Genomic DNA, 16,260 nt, shown 5'->3' with positions numbered 1-16,260 from the left:
TGTGTCTGTGTGTGTGCCTTAGAGTGAGGACTGAGGACTGTCTCTCCTCTTTCCCTCCTCAGCTAATATGTATTGACGCGGCCAAGCGGATGTCCAGCCTCTCTGAGCTTCAGGAAATGGACTACCTCGCCGACGTCAACTGGGACGCTGTCCTGAGCAAACAGATTTCCCCCGCGTTCATCCCCAATGCAAGTGACCCTGCCACTGTCACACACACACACACACAAACACACACACACACACACACAAACACTCCAACACATATGCAAACACATGCAAACATTTTCTGCCACACTAACACCACTCTCTGTCACACAAATGCACACACATGCAAATATACAGTACACACACACAACAGACACACACTGGTATCTAAACCCCCCCCCCCCCCTCCCTCGTTCTCCGGGAGACAGACCTCCCTCTGGCCAGCTTGAATCCCACCCACCATGTGGGCAGCCAGCTCCTGCTAGCCTATACAGTCCATGCAAGCGTTATTGAAGGCTTTAACCTTTTCAGACATGCATTACTGCAAGGAGGGGAGCACACACTCCCACCAGAGGCTCCTAAGCGCCTCGCATTTAGAGTGGAAACCACAGACAAATAAGCTGTCATGGGCAACATACGGCCTCCTGCCTGCACAAAGTCTGCTTGCACTGTCCTTTGCCACGTCCCAGAGGATGCACAAATCTACCAGCACCAGAAAATAAATTGACAAAGTTTAAGGGGGAAAAAGAGACTGCTGTTTCTTGCGAGGATGCTTTAGTGACAAAGTTTAAGGGGAAAAAAGAGACTGCTGTTTCTTGCGAGGATGCTTTAGTGACCATGTCATGTCAGTCATCATCAGCGCTGGTGATTTGAATATCCTCCGACCAGTGATTCTAATTGGCATAGCTAATGCTGCTAATTGGAGCTGGATGGGATCACCGGAGCAACTATAAAATGACCCAGAGTACCAGGTGCATAATTAATCAGCGGGATCCGTCTGGGAGTTCACACCCTCACGCTAATCACCCACCGGAGACCCTCCAGGGCCCCCGACAGGCAGTGGGTTTCTATGGAGAAGTGAAGTCTTAAATCTGTGGACATATCCTTCTTTACATGTTGCTCAAACTCAAGGTTAAGGCTGCCAGAGAAAGTCAGTTTTGTGCCAGAGGAAATTGATTTCAATTTTCTCAGGTTTCATTTGCAAAAGTTCAGTGTGAATGTGTTCTTTAAAGGAACAGGCCACCCAATGTCAGTAGTAATATATGTTCTTACCTTAACTTTCACGAGTTGAGTCATACCTCTCCCGTGTCGGTACGTGCACTCAAACGCTCTGGTGCGCGGCGTGAATGTGTTAGCAGGTTGCTATGCTAGCGGGCTCAGATGTAGCCAGACGTAGAAGTAATCAAAAACATCCACGTTTTCCCGACTTAAATACAGTTGCACAAGTAGTTGATAAAAATGTCTACGGTCACACAACATGAAACGTGGCAATTTTCCAAGCGAATAAACAGGAGAACTACAATGTGTGGCGCAATAGCACTTGGGAGTACTTTGACCTAGCGTAGTAATATTAATTGACACCTAATTGTAGATCCTATCCACCACAGAGTTTAGAATCCATGCTGGATCGACCCCTCAGCCTCCCCCTCCCCTCTGAGCGAGAGAGAGGCACACACACTAGAGATGCACTGAAGGGCTATTATTTCAACCATAACTGCATAGCAAAACTTATCATCCATCAGCCATCCATCAGCACCAAAGTTTTTTGACCAATTTTCAAAACCGCACCCGCCCACCATCCGCTGGTTGTTTTAATGTATATGGGTGATGCGGCGCTGCTGACGTAAGGCTAAAGCTCTTGTGGTTCTAGAAAGACTGATCCAATGCAGCAAATATATTAAAAGGCTAAAGTCCTACATTGGCTATGTTGTAGCCTATCCCCAGAATATCAGCAGCAAACTCAGTCTCTGTCTCTCAAAACAGTTTTTTTGTTCAGTAAATCTTTTGTAAATTGCTTTACAATAGCGTCGGGCCCTTGTCAGCAGCCTTCGGCTTGCCTCTTGCCACTATACACTCCTTATCTTCTGATGTGATTTCTGAGTCATCTACAGATGTTTACACACATTCACCTCCCTAAACAGTTTCGATATTAGCCTATATATAAAACACATAGTAATTGTAGCCTATCATTCAGGGAATAGGCAATTAAAGAGATGACAGAGACAGAGAGTGATATGACTCAGAAATGACATCGGGCGATGGCAGTGCGAGATGTTCAGAACGTAAGAGCTAAAACTTCTACAAACTCAATAACATCCACAGCGGAAAAAGAAGGTAAGAAAAATAGTCAGATAACTTGAGATGTGTAAGGCAAGCAAGCAACTTTGGCGGTTTTTACTAAAAATGTGAACATGCACGTTGCACTGTTGTGCGGTGGACTTTCAGAAGGAATGGAGTCGGCGTTTCTTTAATATCGAGGCGCCATAGTTTGTCCAATCGGCCTGCTGGTAGCCTATAAAATGAATTGCGCTGTCTGAAAAAGACGCGCTCTCTTCCCGTGCAGTCAAAATTAATGGGAGTCTTCAGAACAGGCTTGTCATAGTGTCACCCTGACATGACAGTGCGTAGCCTATAATGTGAATGACTTATTTTATCAAGGATTTCTTTCTTTTTGCAAAAAATAAAGTACAATAGGCATTTATTAGTAGGCCAGCAGCATGTTGAAATTATGTGGCAAATTGCGTTTTTTATTACAATGATAAAATTGTAAAAGGACGTGACTGAAGCTGAGGCAAGCCAGGCAATAGGCCTATAGGCCTGACGGTAATTGTAAAGCAATTTACAAAAGATTCACTGAACAAAAATGCTAATGTGGTACATGATAATTTAGCTAAAAATGTGGAGAATGCAATGCAATCAAGCATTTTGGACAATATATTGGCACAAGCTGGCAGAATGCCGATGTGCGTTTTATTTGGAGACTGTTTTGCGAGACAGAGACTGAGTTTGCTGCTGATATTCTGGGAATAGGCTACAACATAGCCAATGTAGGACTTTAGCCTTTTAGTATATTTGCTGCATTGGATCAGTCTTTCTAGAACCACAAGAGCTTTCTAGCCTCACGTCAGCAGCGTTGCATCACCCATATACATTAAAACAACCAGCGGATGGTGGGCGGGTGCGGTTTTGAAAATTGGTCAAAAAACTTTGGTGCTGATGGATGATAAGTTTTGCTATGCAGTTATGGTTGAAATAATAGCCCATCAGCGCATCTCTAGTGTGTGTGCCTCTCTCTCGCTCAGAGGGGAGGGGGAGGCTGAGGGGTCGATCAAGCATGGATTCTAAACTCTGTGGTGGATAGGATCTACAAGTAGGTGTTAATTAATATTACTACGCTAGGTCAAAGTACTCCCAAGTGCTATTGCGCCACACATTGTAGTTCTCCTGTTTATTCGATTGGAAAATCGCCACGTTTCAAGTTGTGTGACCGTAGACATTTTTATCAACTACTCGTACAACTGTATTTAAGTCGGGGAAAACGTGGATGTTTTTGATTACTTCTACGTCTGGCTATGTCTGAACCCGCTAGCATAGCAACATGCTAACACATTCGTGCCGCGCACCAGAGTGTTTGAGTGCACGTACCGACACGGGAGAGGTATGACTCAACTCGTGAAAGTTAAGGTAAGAACATACAGTATATTACTACTGACATTGGGTGGCGTGTTCCTTTAAACTTAAGCTTCTACGTATGTGGAGTGTGGACGTTAATGTGAAATGTTTCAACAGTAACAAACACAAGTATAATGGACCATAACACACACGTCTCAACCTTCCCATACTGCACTTGTAAACAGTACACTGTGCTTCTCCCACAGAGACGGCGTTTGAACTGTGACCCCACGTTTGAGCTGGAGGAGATGATTCTGGAGTCCAAACCACTGCACAAGAAGAAGAAGAGACTGGCCAGGAAGACCAGGGACAACGGCTCCGATGGGTCACCACAGGTCAGGCATGCCGTCCAACATTGCAGAGCGGACACTTTGGTCACATGTACTATATGTTTGCCTTGTGGGCCAAGTCAACAGCCCTCAGGGTTTGCTCTCCACTGTTGCCGAAAATGTGAGAGAAATCCTGAAAATAAAAACATTTCCACAAAAAAACATTTCCAACAAAAAAAACATTTCCAACGGCCTTCAGACATTTTACAGGAGAAGTGTGAGAGGAATTCTGAAAGTAGTATCATAAATAAGGCAAAGTAAAGTAAATTAAAGTCAAGTCAAGTGCCTAAGTGGGAAAGATGGGAATAGATCATCTTAGAATTGGTAAGATCTGCAGTCGTGGTGTGTCTTGTTCAGGTATCAGCTCATGGTGTGGATCAGGGCCAGGTCCATTTCCTGTGGCTGTTGTCTGGTGTCTCTCCTGGTGCTGCCCAGGAGAGTAGAGCTGTGACTGAAGCCATATTGTGTTGGTGCTGTGTTGTTGCCTTGGCATGTTGTTCTAGTGGTGCCATCCCCACTCATCTGCACTTCAAAACTCTGCTCTTGAGAGAGAGAGATGTATAGTCCAGAGACTTCACTCAGTGAAGTAAAGCCTGGGACGAACAGGAATACATTCTTCCACTACACACACACACACACACACACACACACACACACACCAAGGTTTCCGTTGTCCGGTAATTACCGGACATTGGCCGGAAAAGAAATGAAATGTCCGACAAAATTAAATCTCTCCGGTCAAATTGTCCGATTGAAATTGGCTAATAATCCCGTCCCCTAACGCAATCTGAATTTGAGAATAAGCCTTAATATGTAAGACTATATTAGCCTATAAGTCCTCAGGCTATGTTTTTAAATGAACAGGCTCTATCGTTTGGAAAGTAAGCTATTAAACAACACGCATAGCCTATGCTGCATTTCAAATAGGAAGCGCACGCTTAAAACGTCCATGTTAAACAAAGAACAAATGAGTGAGGCGGTTCAAACATGGCCAGGCCCAGGCAGACTAGCCTTAAACGTTTTTTCAGAGGCCAGACGCGATGGATGATGATAAATTGGTAACGTCTGAAGCCTCAGATGTCCGGTCAACTCCACCACCACCAGATAAAAAGCAGAAGTGTTGGGCGTATCTGTCGGAATCAGTGACATTGGAAGTGGAGTTGCGGTGGGTGCGGCCGCTCCAAGACACTGTCATTCTCCGTGTACACTGGACATGCAAAGTGTTCTTTACCCAAAGCATAGCCTACAGTAGGCCTATGCGTTCTCTGTCTGTGATCTGCAGGGTTAGGGCCTCCTCGACTAGGCGATTACTGGTCCGCGGATAATTTCTGGCACAATTAAACGGTATCATTTAACCGCGGCCGAAAGAAGAAGAAACTAAACATTTCCCAGAATAGGAAACATTTCTTAATTTATTGTTATCAAATAAAGAGGCATAGCATTAGGGGGTAGTGGTGTGAGCGCTCATTCTTGTGTGTGCGCATCTGTGTAAGTTAAACAGTCACTAGTGCTGCCGCGATTAGTCGACTTAGTCGACCTAATCGACCATGAAAATTAGTCTACGGCCATTTTTTTAGTCGAAGAGTCGTTTTGCTATTGACCACCTATTTATTTTTCGTCTCAAACGGCTCACTGTTATATTAACTCTATGTTATTAACTCTTAAGTACAATGACTGTCTTTGGATGTTAAACAGGCTACTAAGACTTTGGCAGTCATGTTTTAAACCCAGCTATGCACACTGCGTGCCTGCCTGCTTTCAGCGAAATTCATTATTAGGCAGAGCTAAGTGGGGGGAGCTAGTAGGTTACGCTAGTCCAGACTCTGACTAATATACAGTAGTATTGTGGAAATTGAAATAAATGAAGTGAAGAGTGTCTCACGTTGACAACGCAACGGCGTGTCATTACTGTAATTCATTTATACAAAAAAAAAAAAAAACGTTAAAACGAACATGCCGCCGCCCGTGATATTAACAATCAAGGTGCGCGTAATTTCCCATGGTCAATAAGTCACGACTCATATTTTTTTTAGCGTTCAAGCCAACTGATAAAGTGAGGTAACCTATGTGGTAAGACGCGCAAAGTGCCTGTAGCCTATTTGTTTTGAACATGCTGATGTTGCTCATTTGCAAAGTCCTCAACTACTGTCGCCTTTCAAAGTCCAGCGTTTCTCGAACTATGGGCCGTGCGGACCAGCACCGGCCGTAACGTGGACACTGCTGGTCCGGAGCCGCGGAGAGAAATTATTCCCGGGGCTTCGTCTGATAATTTGCTGCGCAATTGATCAAGGAACCGCGGACCGACAGAAAAAGAAAACAAACGTTTCTGCAATCAGTAGGAAATACTTGCTAATTTTGTGTCATCAAACATAGAGGCATACAATTAAATTGTGGTATTAGCGTTCATTCAATGCGCGATAGAAACTGAAACCACTTGATAACGTTGGTAGCAAAGCTCCAATTCAACCTGTTGGAAGGCTATTTAATTATGAAACTACATTTAATAGAACAATGTGGATTTGTGCAACTTCCATAAAAACAGAGCACAGACTATTACACTATCTAGAGTAGGCCTATTGTATAGTCAAATTTGAATAACGTGGACAAAAGCTTGTGGCATAATTAAATATGTCAATATTCTTTCCATTTGCCTACCAGTGTATGATGCTTGCATGAGGGAAACATCCCAAAACGATGACACCCATATAATTGCTGTTTTGAGAAGTCTTTATCATGCAACCAGGCAAAAGCAATGGAACTATTGTAATTATATTTTACATTAGTAAAGCAGTCCTCTGATGTGTATGTTTTCACAAACTTTTTGTAAACAATGTTAGCACTTTAAACACTGGCTGCTTTGAAGTGCATGTATAGCAATATAGCATAACAATAATAATTGTGATGTGATATAATGATAATTTGATGGGAGATGGGTTCATGTAGGTGGGCCCTATGACCCCAAAGTCTGCCATGACCAGGCCACAGGTCAAAGAAGTTGTCTATGTCCATGGCAACACTGGCATACAAATAAAGTCTATCAAAGGTCTGACATTAGATCTGAAGGTAGCATTTTAAATGGGTGTTTTTTATTAATACAGAATGTTTTTGAACAGTTTACTTACAAACTAACACAAGTAGGGTGATACAGTATATATTTTACGTTTTCCCTTTAGTTGAGTTCAAAATAAAACGGACAAAACAAAATAACAAACACTTGATTTTTAAAAAAAATAGTCGTTTAGATTAGTCGACTAATCGAAAAATTAGTCGAAAGATTAGTCGTTAGAAAATTAGTCGTTAGTGGCAGCACTAACAGTCACCACTGGAGATAACGTGGGTAGCAGCAACAAACAACGTAGCCTTTTTAAAACAACGAACGAAGCGGACTCTTGCTGTCCATTAAAAGATACTGGCTAGATCTTGTTAGGCATGTTTAAGTTAGTCTAATGAACATGGTGCATTCTATACAGCCTGATTATATCATTCTTTAAGCTACATAGCCTGTCTCCAGTTTTCCTCAATTTGACTAATTAAGAAGGGATAATAGGATATTTGACCGGCATATCATAAAAATGTCCGGAAAACGAAACCTCTGCCGGTCACTTTGACCGGCACCATTTTTTTCTAGCGGAAACTCTGACACACACACACACATGCTACAGTCCTCTCCTTCAGCCATTTAAAAAGAGTTCCCCTGTGATTTCTGCACAGACGGATGCGTTGGTATTTATCTATCATTTCCTGACTCATTGCTCTTGCCATAGTGTAAATGGAAAACGATCAGTAGTCAAGAGTGTGTGTGAATATGTGTGTGTGTGTGTGTGTCTATGTGTGTGTGTGTGTGTGTGTGTCTATGTGTGTGTGTGTGTGTGTGTGTCACTGACTCAGTCCTGATGGGCCAGTCTGTCATCGGCCATGCACTCAGTTCGTGTGGTGAAAGTAAAAGCGTCCCGCTGAATAGCCAGGCATGCGTTTCCCTCACATCTCGGAGATGAATTGTGCTCCGGCGTCAGCTAGAAATGGTCTGCTTGTGAGTATGTTTTTTGGCACGAACAGGGAGAGAGGAGAGCAGAGCAGAGGAGAGGAGAGACAGAGCGAATGTTTGGACATGCACTTTTTTTCTAGCAAACATTCCACAAATCAGCAATGTCTGGACTGGTGTGTGTGTGCGTGTGCATGCGTGTGTGTGTCTGTGTGTGTGTGTGTGTGTGTGTGTGTGTGTGTGTGTGTGTGTCTGCACAATCAGTGGGAAAGCTATCTAAAGGTTTGGGTGATGTCTCAGTCAGTAAAAGGCCTGATGCAGGAGGAATGTTGGCAGCTGGCTGAAGAAAAAACGACCTGGCAGAGCATCAGTGCATCAGCGCTCCCGGTTCAAAGAATTATTTCCCATTAGCAGGAGCTCCAAAAAGCCATTTCCCCACAGTGGCTATGGAAAGTGCACGAGTTAGACAGGACAGGGCCATGTGAGAGTCATTTGGACACAACAGAGAAACGGAGTCGTCAGGACCATCTGAGCTACTCCATGTGGAGTAGCCTATACAGGGACATAATAAATATTAACTTTCCCACAGACACACTTTGATATTCCCATCTATTTATAATTCCCCTCGTCTCTCACTCTCTCCAGCCTCCCTCCAGCGGCCACCATGCCGCGCTCTATTTTGGGGGAGGCGGTGTGATTGTGATGTGTTGTGACTGCTTGTGTTAAAGGCTTCTCTCATCTCCGCTCAGTTTCCTGTCTCCCCCCCCCGCCCCTCTACCTGCCCACGCACAGACGGGCTCCAGAACACGCCCGGACCTGGGCCACAGCTGGCCCAGATCGGAGCCAGAGTCTGCTGCTGTCTGCAATTATCATCTTTGTTTAATGTCAGCAGCAGTTGTGTCCTTTCTTCTCTTCTCCTCACTAGATAGTAGGCTACAGTATACTGTACAGATCACAGCTCTTTTTCAAACTTCTTACTTCAGGTTTTCATGTTGATATAGATTTTTTTATTATTATTATTATTATGAGGTACGTTTCAACTACATTGAGAATTTTGGAGAAGCAGTGACATTGAAATTTAGCTAAATGTAAGTTTTCTGACTGCAATTTCTACCGTATTCTCTCCATATTCTCTTGGATGAAATGTGTGCTTTCTGCTCAACTCAATGCAAGCTCAGATTACATAAATTAGCTAAGCATGTTGTTATTGTCATATACATTGTCATGTAATAGTCAAACAGAGGCAAATCTTCATATTTTCACAATCTGCTTTGATACTGAACTGTTTAACTAATGTAACGTTTCACAATAGCAGCAGTAATCATCAAACTACAGTAATATACCCAGACTAGCCTATATCATGTTGAATGCAGCCAGACAATTGTCCTTTAGGTGTACTTGTTCTGAGGAACCCAGATATTATTTCAGGTCTCAAAGGTGCCTCTAAATTTAGGAATGTTTGGATACGCCTGAGTGGTATTTGCCTATTACTGTAATCTCATATTATGAGCCTGCAGTGTCCTTAACTGCTTTTGGGGGGGGGGGGACATTTATCCTTGAGGGAAGACTGAGGAAGGGGTGTCCCACTTCTGTAGTTGGTCATTTGTAACCTACTCTGCCCTGTAGCCTTTATTACTAAAGCTGGAATTACCACAGTCCTCCATCACTTAACCATACTCATTGACCCACCCTTAATGAGACAGAGGGAGAGAGAGAGAGGGAAATGGTGAAAATGAGAGAGAAAGAGAGGGAAAGAGTGAGAATGAGCGAGAGAGAGAAAAGTTGGTCGATATATTAGCTTAATACACTTGTGGCATGCTTTGCTAAGGTCTTTCCACTGCCGTGCATAGAGAGAGGATGTTGGCTACGTGCTCCACTTTTTAAATAAGCGCCGCTCAATTTTGTATGAACAGCGCTGCAGTAATGTCTGGCTATGTCTGCTTGGGAATCATTATCAAAGCCCCACTCGCCTTCACCAAAACCCCACACACCCCCATCTTACTGCCTTTCAAGCTCTTCTCTTCACAGACTTTTACTCTCTCTTTCTCTCTCTCACACATACACACTCTCTCATCTCTCTTGCCCTTTCTTTTTATCAATTACTAACCCTCAAGCATTAAAGTGGCTTCTTTTCTTCTTCTTGCTTTGCTTTGCTTTTTTCCCTCTATTCATCCTCCCTCGGATTTCTACTGGACTTTTCTCCTTCACTCACGTGCTCATGCTTTTTGTCTCTCTCCTTCACACTATTTCTGTACTCTGCTTCTCTCTTCTCTCTCTTTCTATCTCTGTCTCTGTCTCTCCCTCTATCTCTCTCCTCCTCCTCATCCCACTGTCAATGCCTGACTAATGCCTGACTAATTTGTCTGGGTCTTCTCCTTCTCCTTTCCTCCTCCCTCACCTCTCCTCCTCCCTCCCTCCCTCCCTCCCACTCTCCCTTTCTCCTGCTCTCCCTCTGCGTCTGTGAGGCTTGTCTGCTATTGAACCCGTAATGGACAGAGGAATTAGCTCAATTAAATCTCAGTTAATTGAACTCTTGCTGGGAGAACAAAATAAACAGGCATGTCCCTGCAGCTAACCCTCCACTGTCTAACCTCCATTTCTACTCGTTTGTTCTCTCTCTCTCTCTGTCTCTTTCTCTCTCTCCATCTGTATCTGTCTTTCTCTCTCCCTCTGGGCCACTTTGTCTGTCTGTCTATACCACTCTCTTTCTCCCTCCAACTCTCTCTGTCTGTCTTTTTCTCGCTGTCCTCTCTCTCTCTCTCTCTCTGTCTGCTAATCTTATTCCACCTCTCCCATTCTGTACCTCTCCCACATAATGCACTTAACCAGCCTCTGTTTCCATTTAAGCCTATATATATATATATATATATATATATATATATATATATATATATATATATATATACAGTACAGTACTGTATGTACGTATGCATATGGTTGTTAGTGTCTAGTTCTATCCTTTGTGAGTGGAAGCAGTTCTCCACAGCCTCCTTCTTTGCGGAGAGCGGCGTTGAGCTGTGGGTGTTGAGCAGAGCTCACTGTAACCCTTGAGTGGCGTTAAGTAACACCTCCATGGAGTAAGCATAAAATGGGGCACACAATGCTCAGATACAGTGACACCCAAAGTCATGACTGAGGGTGTTTATAAAAAGACAGAGAAGAGGAGAGGAGTGAAGAGGGGAGGAGAGTAGAGGGAAGGGGAGAAGAGAGGAGAGGGGAGGAGAGAGGGGAAGGGAGGAGAGCAGAGGAGAGGAGAGGGGAGACTCACCTAGATAGACTCAGCACTCTCACCTGACTTGCCTGCACAGGCCTCTGCTGTCAGTGCCGTTTATCGGGGATGACAGCTCTGCTTTCCAGGAATTTGTTGATTAAGGCATCACCCTCAAGGTGTTTTCAGTTCAGCATGTCACTCTCACTCCCTCCATCCCTCCTCCCTTTGGGCTCCATCTCCTCCTTTATTTCTCTCTCTCTCTCACTCTTTCTCTCTCTCTTCAATTGAATAAGCTTTATTGGCAAGATTGTAAGCACAACATTGCCAAAGCATAAAATGTAGCTTATAATGGTATCAATAGTAATGAAATTAAAGATTTAAAATAGAATTACAAACTCCCTCACTCTATCTCCCCTGTCTCTTCTCTCTCTCTCTCCAGACCCATAACTCTGTAGCTCTTCTCTCATCACCCTCCAGATATTTCTAGTTGACCAGTTCTTTTTGCTCTCCCTCCTTCTTTCTTTGTTACACTCTCTCACACTCGTCCTCTCCTTTTTTTTGCACACACTCCTTCTCTCCCTCTTTTCGCACACACTCCTGCTCTCCCTCTTTTTTTTCTCACACTCTTTTTCTCCCTCCTCCAGCTCTTCCAGCTTTTTAGCTTGTTCACCCTCTCCCCTTCACCATGTTGTGGACAATTCTAGCTCAACCCATGACTCTCCATCTCTCTATCTCTCTCTCTCTCTCTCTCTTTCTTCAAGTCCTCAAGCCCCTGCCCTCCCCTCGAAATGTCTAGTTCATCACATCACTTTCTCTCTCCCTCACTCTCCCTCCATCTCTCTGTATTTATCCAGCCCTCAAAGTCTGCAGCTCTACTACCCCTCCATCCCCACTCCCTCTCTCCCTGCCCCTCTAGCTGGGTGTGTGCCAGCAACTGAGCCACCCTGCTGGGCGCTGCACCTGCCCCTTCCCCTACCTGCTCCCCATCTGCCCTCTCGTCTGTCGTCCCCCCCCCCCCCCCTCCCCCTCGTCTGCCTGACTGACAGGAGCGCAGGTGCTCTACTCTCCTCACCTCTGTAGGAGAAGGAAGACGTCTGATGCCCAGTTTGGGGCCGTCAGCCCCCCTCTCCTCTGCTGTCCTCTTCCTGCTGCTCAGGGGCTGAAGGTCAGGGGCTGGAGGAGTTATGGAGGCTAGAGTTTGGTCTGCGTCTGGCCCGGATGTGGCCCAGGGTGGGACTCAGGGTCAGGGATGAAGAGTGAGGAGGAACGGTGTGTGTGTTTGTGTGTGTGTGTGTGTGTGTGTGTGTGTGTGTGTGTGTGTGTGTGTGTGTGTGTGTGTGTGTGTGTGTGTGTGTGTGTGTGAGTGACTTTGGATGCTGCCTGGTTGCGTGGGCAGGTGTGTTTATGGTGTAAGTGTTCAGCACAGGTCTCAGGAGAGGTCAGGGTGTCTTGCTCCTGTCACTTGGAGAACAAATACACACACGCACACACACACAGTCTTTGTCACTGGCTATTTTTTTTCCATCATTGTGGTGCATGTCCTGACTTGTGAACTACTATAGACTGTAGTTGAATTTAAGGAGTCAATTGTCATCTTGCATCTAATGTCATTGGCTGAATAGATTCATCTGCATTGTCCATAAGTCTGTGGTTTGTCTTTATTGTGTGTGTGCGTGTGTGTGTGTGTGTGTGTGTGTGTGTGTGTGTGTGTGTGTGTGTGTGTGTGTGTGTGTGTGTGTTTGAGTGTCCACTCACACATATGTGTCCTTTTCATTCCACAGAATGGTCAGCTCCAGCAGCGTCTGGATAACGTTGAGAGGGACTTCATCATCTTCAACAGAGAGAAGTGAGTGGCCTTTTAGCATGCCCAGTGAAATTAGCTTCCCATGCTGTACTGCCATGTGCAATTAGCATCCCGTGTTGCACTACCATATGAAATTAAATTAGCTTCCCATGTGACTGCCATGTGAAATTAGCAATATAAAACTAGAAATGCAATTCCGAGGAATTACACGAGGGGATGCAATCTGCTGGTTAGAGTGTTGGTGGGGCTGTTAAGCTTGATGCTAGCTGGTTGGTAGGGTAATTGTGATACCTGCAAAGGTGCTTTTGGAGTAACCAAATTTGAATCTTGTGTGACATGGCATTCTTGAGATATAACACTCAAGGTGTTTTTGACCTTGACATTTGACCTTCAACCTCCAACATCAACTCACTTCATCTTTGAGTCCATAAAAACACTCGTACCAAATTTGAAGCATTCAAGCCGTTCTGGAGATATAATGCTGAATGCATGAGATATGGCTGGGACTTTTATTTTGACACACAGGAAACACTTTAACAGGATGTGTAGTTCAGGTAGAGCTAGATTGTATGCTTAGAAGCTGAGACAGTTGGAGTCCTCACAGGTGACACCTGTGCCAGTGTTCTGATTAGCCTGGGAACTGCTCTGAGAACTACTTAACGAGCGCAGCTGGCTCTATTATGACATCACAGCCCCCATTCAAGTCTATGGGGGAAAAATACACTTTTAATTACAAATATCTCAAAAAGTATAAACTTCTCAAAAATGAAAAACGGATAGGACGGTAAAGCCTTGGAAGATCTACGGAACAGTGTTTCAACCAAATTTGTACGTTAAGCGGTTTGGGCTGAATAGCGCGCACAAAAAGGTAAAATAATAAGAAGAAGAAGTCCCCGGATTTCAATAGAGGGGATGGATCCCCTCTAATTAGCAACCCGTGTTGTGCTACCATGTGAAATTAGCATCCCATGTTATCCTGCCATAGATATATACACTAGATGTCGCCTTCTGCTTCTCAGCATGCGTCAACACCGCCGCCATCTTGGAACAGGGATCTGAAGCGCTAAACTAGTTCTGTATTGTCAGCATTACCTATTTAGCGACGTTTGGCCATCCCCAGCGATAGAAAACCTTTTTAGCGATTAGCGACAAATTTGGGAACTTCTCACAATGATGGCAGATCGGCTTCTTTGTTGTTGAAACGTAAGAAAATCACCTTTCTCATGGCTTTGTCATTTGTGAATTCAGCTACATCTCGTTTGCCCATGGCACTGACCCATAATTTTAAAAGTAACGACTGGCGTAGCCTATGTAGTAGCAGAGGTAAATGTTCTACAGATCTACAGCAACTTCTGGTGAGATTACAACTTACATGAGTAAACGAGACGAGGGGTATGTGGCCTCAACCAGAGCCTGTCTATGAAGAGCCTGTTTACTTTCATTGTATCGAACCTGGTTGCAGTTTACTCATTGTTCCTCTAGGGGCCGCCGCTAGCTAGTGCAGAATTAATGGGAGTCTATGGGGCTAGACGGGTAAAATGTATCTTTATTATCGTCTTAAGCTTAGTTTTCTCTAGACTCAACCATAAATACATGCCTGTCAGTTGGAACAACCCAAAAAACTAGATAATTGCTTGAGATTTTGACGATTTATGGTGATTTTATTTTCGCTAGATCTTTGCCCAGATTGACGCTAATGCATTATAGAGGAGTGGATCACTGCGGCAAGATGGCGTCTCGATTGACGCATTCGTTCCAATGAACAGCAGTAGTCAAGGCGACATCTAGTGTATATATCTATGTTATCCTGCCATGTAAAATTAAATGAGCTTTTCATGTGACTGCCACTGTGAAATTAGCAATATAAAATTAGCAACCCGTGTTGTGCTACCATGTGAAATTAGCATCCCATGTTATCCTGCCATGTGAAATTAAATGAGCTTTTCATGTTGTTCCACAGTGTGAAATTAGCAATATGAAATTAGCCTCCCGTGTTATACTGCTATATGAAATTAGCAATATAAAATTAGCTTCCCATTGCCCAGCGTCTCGGTGAATCCCTGTGCCGAAGCGCTACAGTGTTCAAGTGTTGCTTAGGGAACCCAGTGTGGCCTAGCTAAGGCACACACACTTTGAAATGGATCCAAGTAAATAAAATGCATTGCCTCCCAATTGACTTTCAATTGTTTTTTCCTCTCTTTTTTCCACTTTCCCACCACACTGATTTGGCATTCACATCTCCCCTGTTAAGCCTTTTTCAGATTTACTTACACATCTTTTAAGCTTTTAGAACTGGCAGATTGCCTCAGACAAAAGTGTATAAATGGCTTGCCATCAGAAATCTAAGCACTCTCTCTCTCTCTCTTTCTCTCTCTCTCCCTCCGGGGTGACCTCTTTCCAAACAGGCTGAGGAGAGCCAAGACGGACACTGAGGAGAACGAGCAGCTCATGAAGGAGAAGGTGAAGGCTGCCATCGAGGATGGACAGAACAACAACGTTGACGCCCCTGCAGCATGCCCTTCTGAATAGGCCTCCAGGCCAACAGATGGAGCTGTTTTCTCTCTGACTTTGCCACACCCTGTAGTCTGGAACATCTCTCCCCTTCAGCGTCCTTCCTATTGTCCTCCTAGTCCCCCTCCTGCTCCTCCTTTAGCCCTCAAAACACACACACACACACACACACACACACACACACACACATCCAGACGTGAGAAGGGACACTGGTGTTGTGCAAAATCCTGGATTAGGGCAGAATGAGTCTTTTACTTCTATTCCCCCTTTTCTTCTTCCTCTTCTCCTCGATCCAGGAGCTGAGGTAGCTTGGACTCTGGTAGCGAGGATCCTCTGTAGCCAGTGGGTGCAGTGCTGTGCAGCCTCACTCCCTGACACCTTAAGATATGTGCCACTAGCGACAGACATAAGCACCCTTGGGTTTTAGCCTCGTTGCAAGCACGCCGGCCTCACATTACGTGCATGGTGTTCGCGGGTCTGGTGCGGGACTGTTCTTGTCTACACAACGCAGGTCACATCAGCATGCCAACGCCTTTCTCCTTGCCTTTCTTGTGTTCTGGAGAAGAAATGAAACAGTAGCCCATCCCAGCAGCCTGACAACCATGGACAATCCAGCCTGTGCATAAACACATACATACACACAGAGAGATACAGATACACACATACACACACACACACACACAGAGACACATACATACACACACACACACACACACACACACACACACACACAGATATACACATCAGACACAGTGATTGCTTGATG

At 44.5% G+C, this 16,260-nt stretch overlaps 1 protein-coding gene across 1 annotated transcript in view; it reads left to right on the top strand.

Annotated features, from left to right (window-relative positions):
- stk32a (serine/threonine kinase 32A) overlaps positions 1-15,512 on the top strand; it is a 40,410-nt gene extending 24,898 nt beyond the window's left edge. The window contains exons 7-10 of the mRNA XM_076274942.1: positions 63-188; positions 3,864-3,992; positions 12,961-13,025; positions 15,389-15,512. Of these exons, the coding sequence (XP_076131057.1) occupies positions 63-188; positions 3,864-3,992; positions 12,961-13,025; positions 15,389-15,512 (444 nt within the window). The remainder of the gene's footprint in view (positions 1-62; positions 189-3,863; positions 3,993-12,960; positions 13,026-15,388) is intronic.
- Positions 15,513-16,260: the final 748 nt, after the last annotated feature.

This window comes from Alosa pseudoharengus, unplaced genomic scaffold (assembly GCF_046254945.1).
Source record: "Alosa pseudoharengus isolate Yale_2024_CS ecotype anadromous, Long Island Sound unplaced genomic scaffold, YU_APseudo_1.1 YU_APseudo_1.1_scf_8, whole genome shotgun sequence".
Lineage (NCBI taxonomy): Eukaryota > Metazoa > Chordata > Actinopteri > Clupeiformes > Clupeidae > Alosa > Alosa pseudoharengus.
The sequence above is the reverse complement of the archived record's forward strand: the minus strand, read 5'-3'. Positions and strand labels throughout refer to the sequence as shown.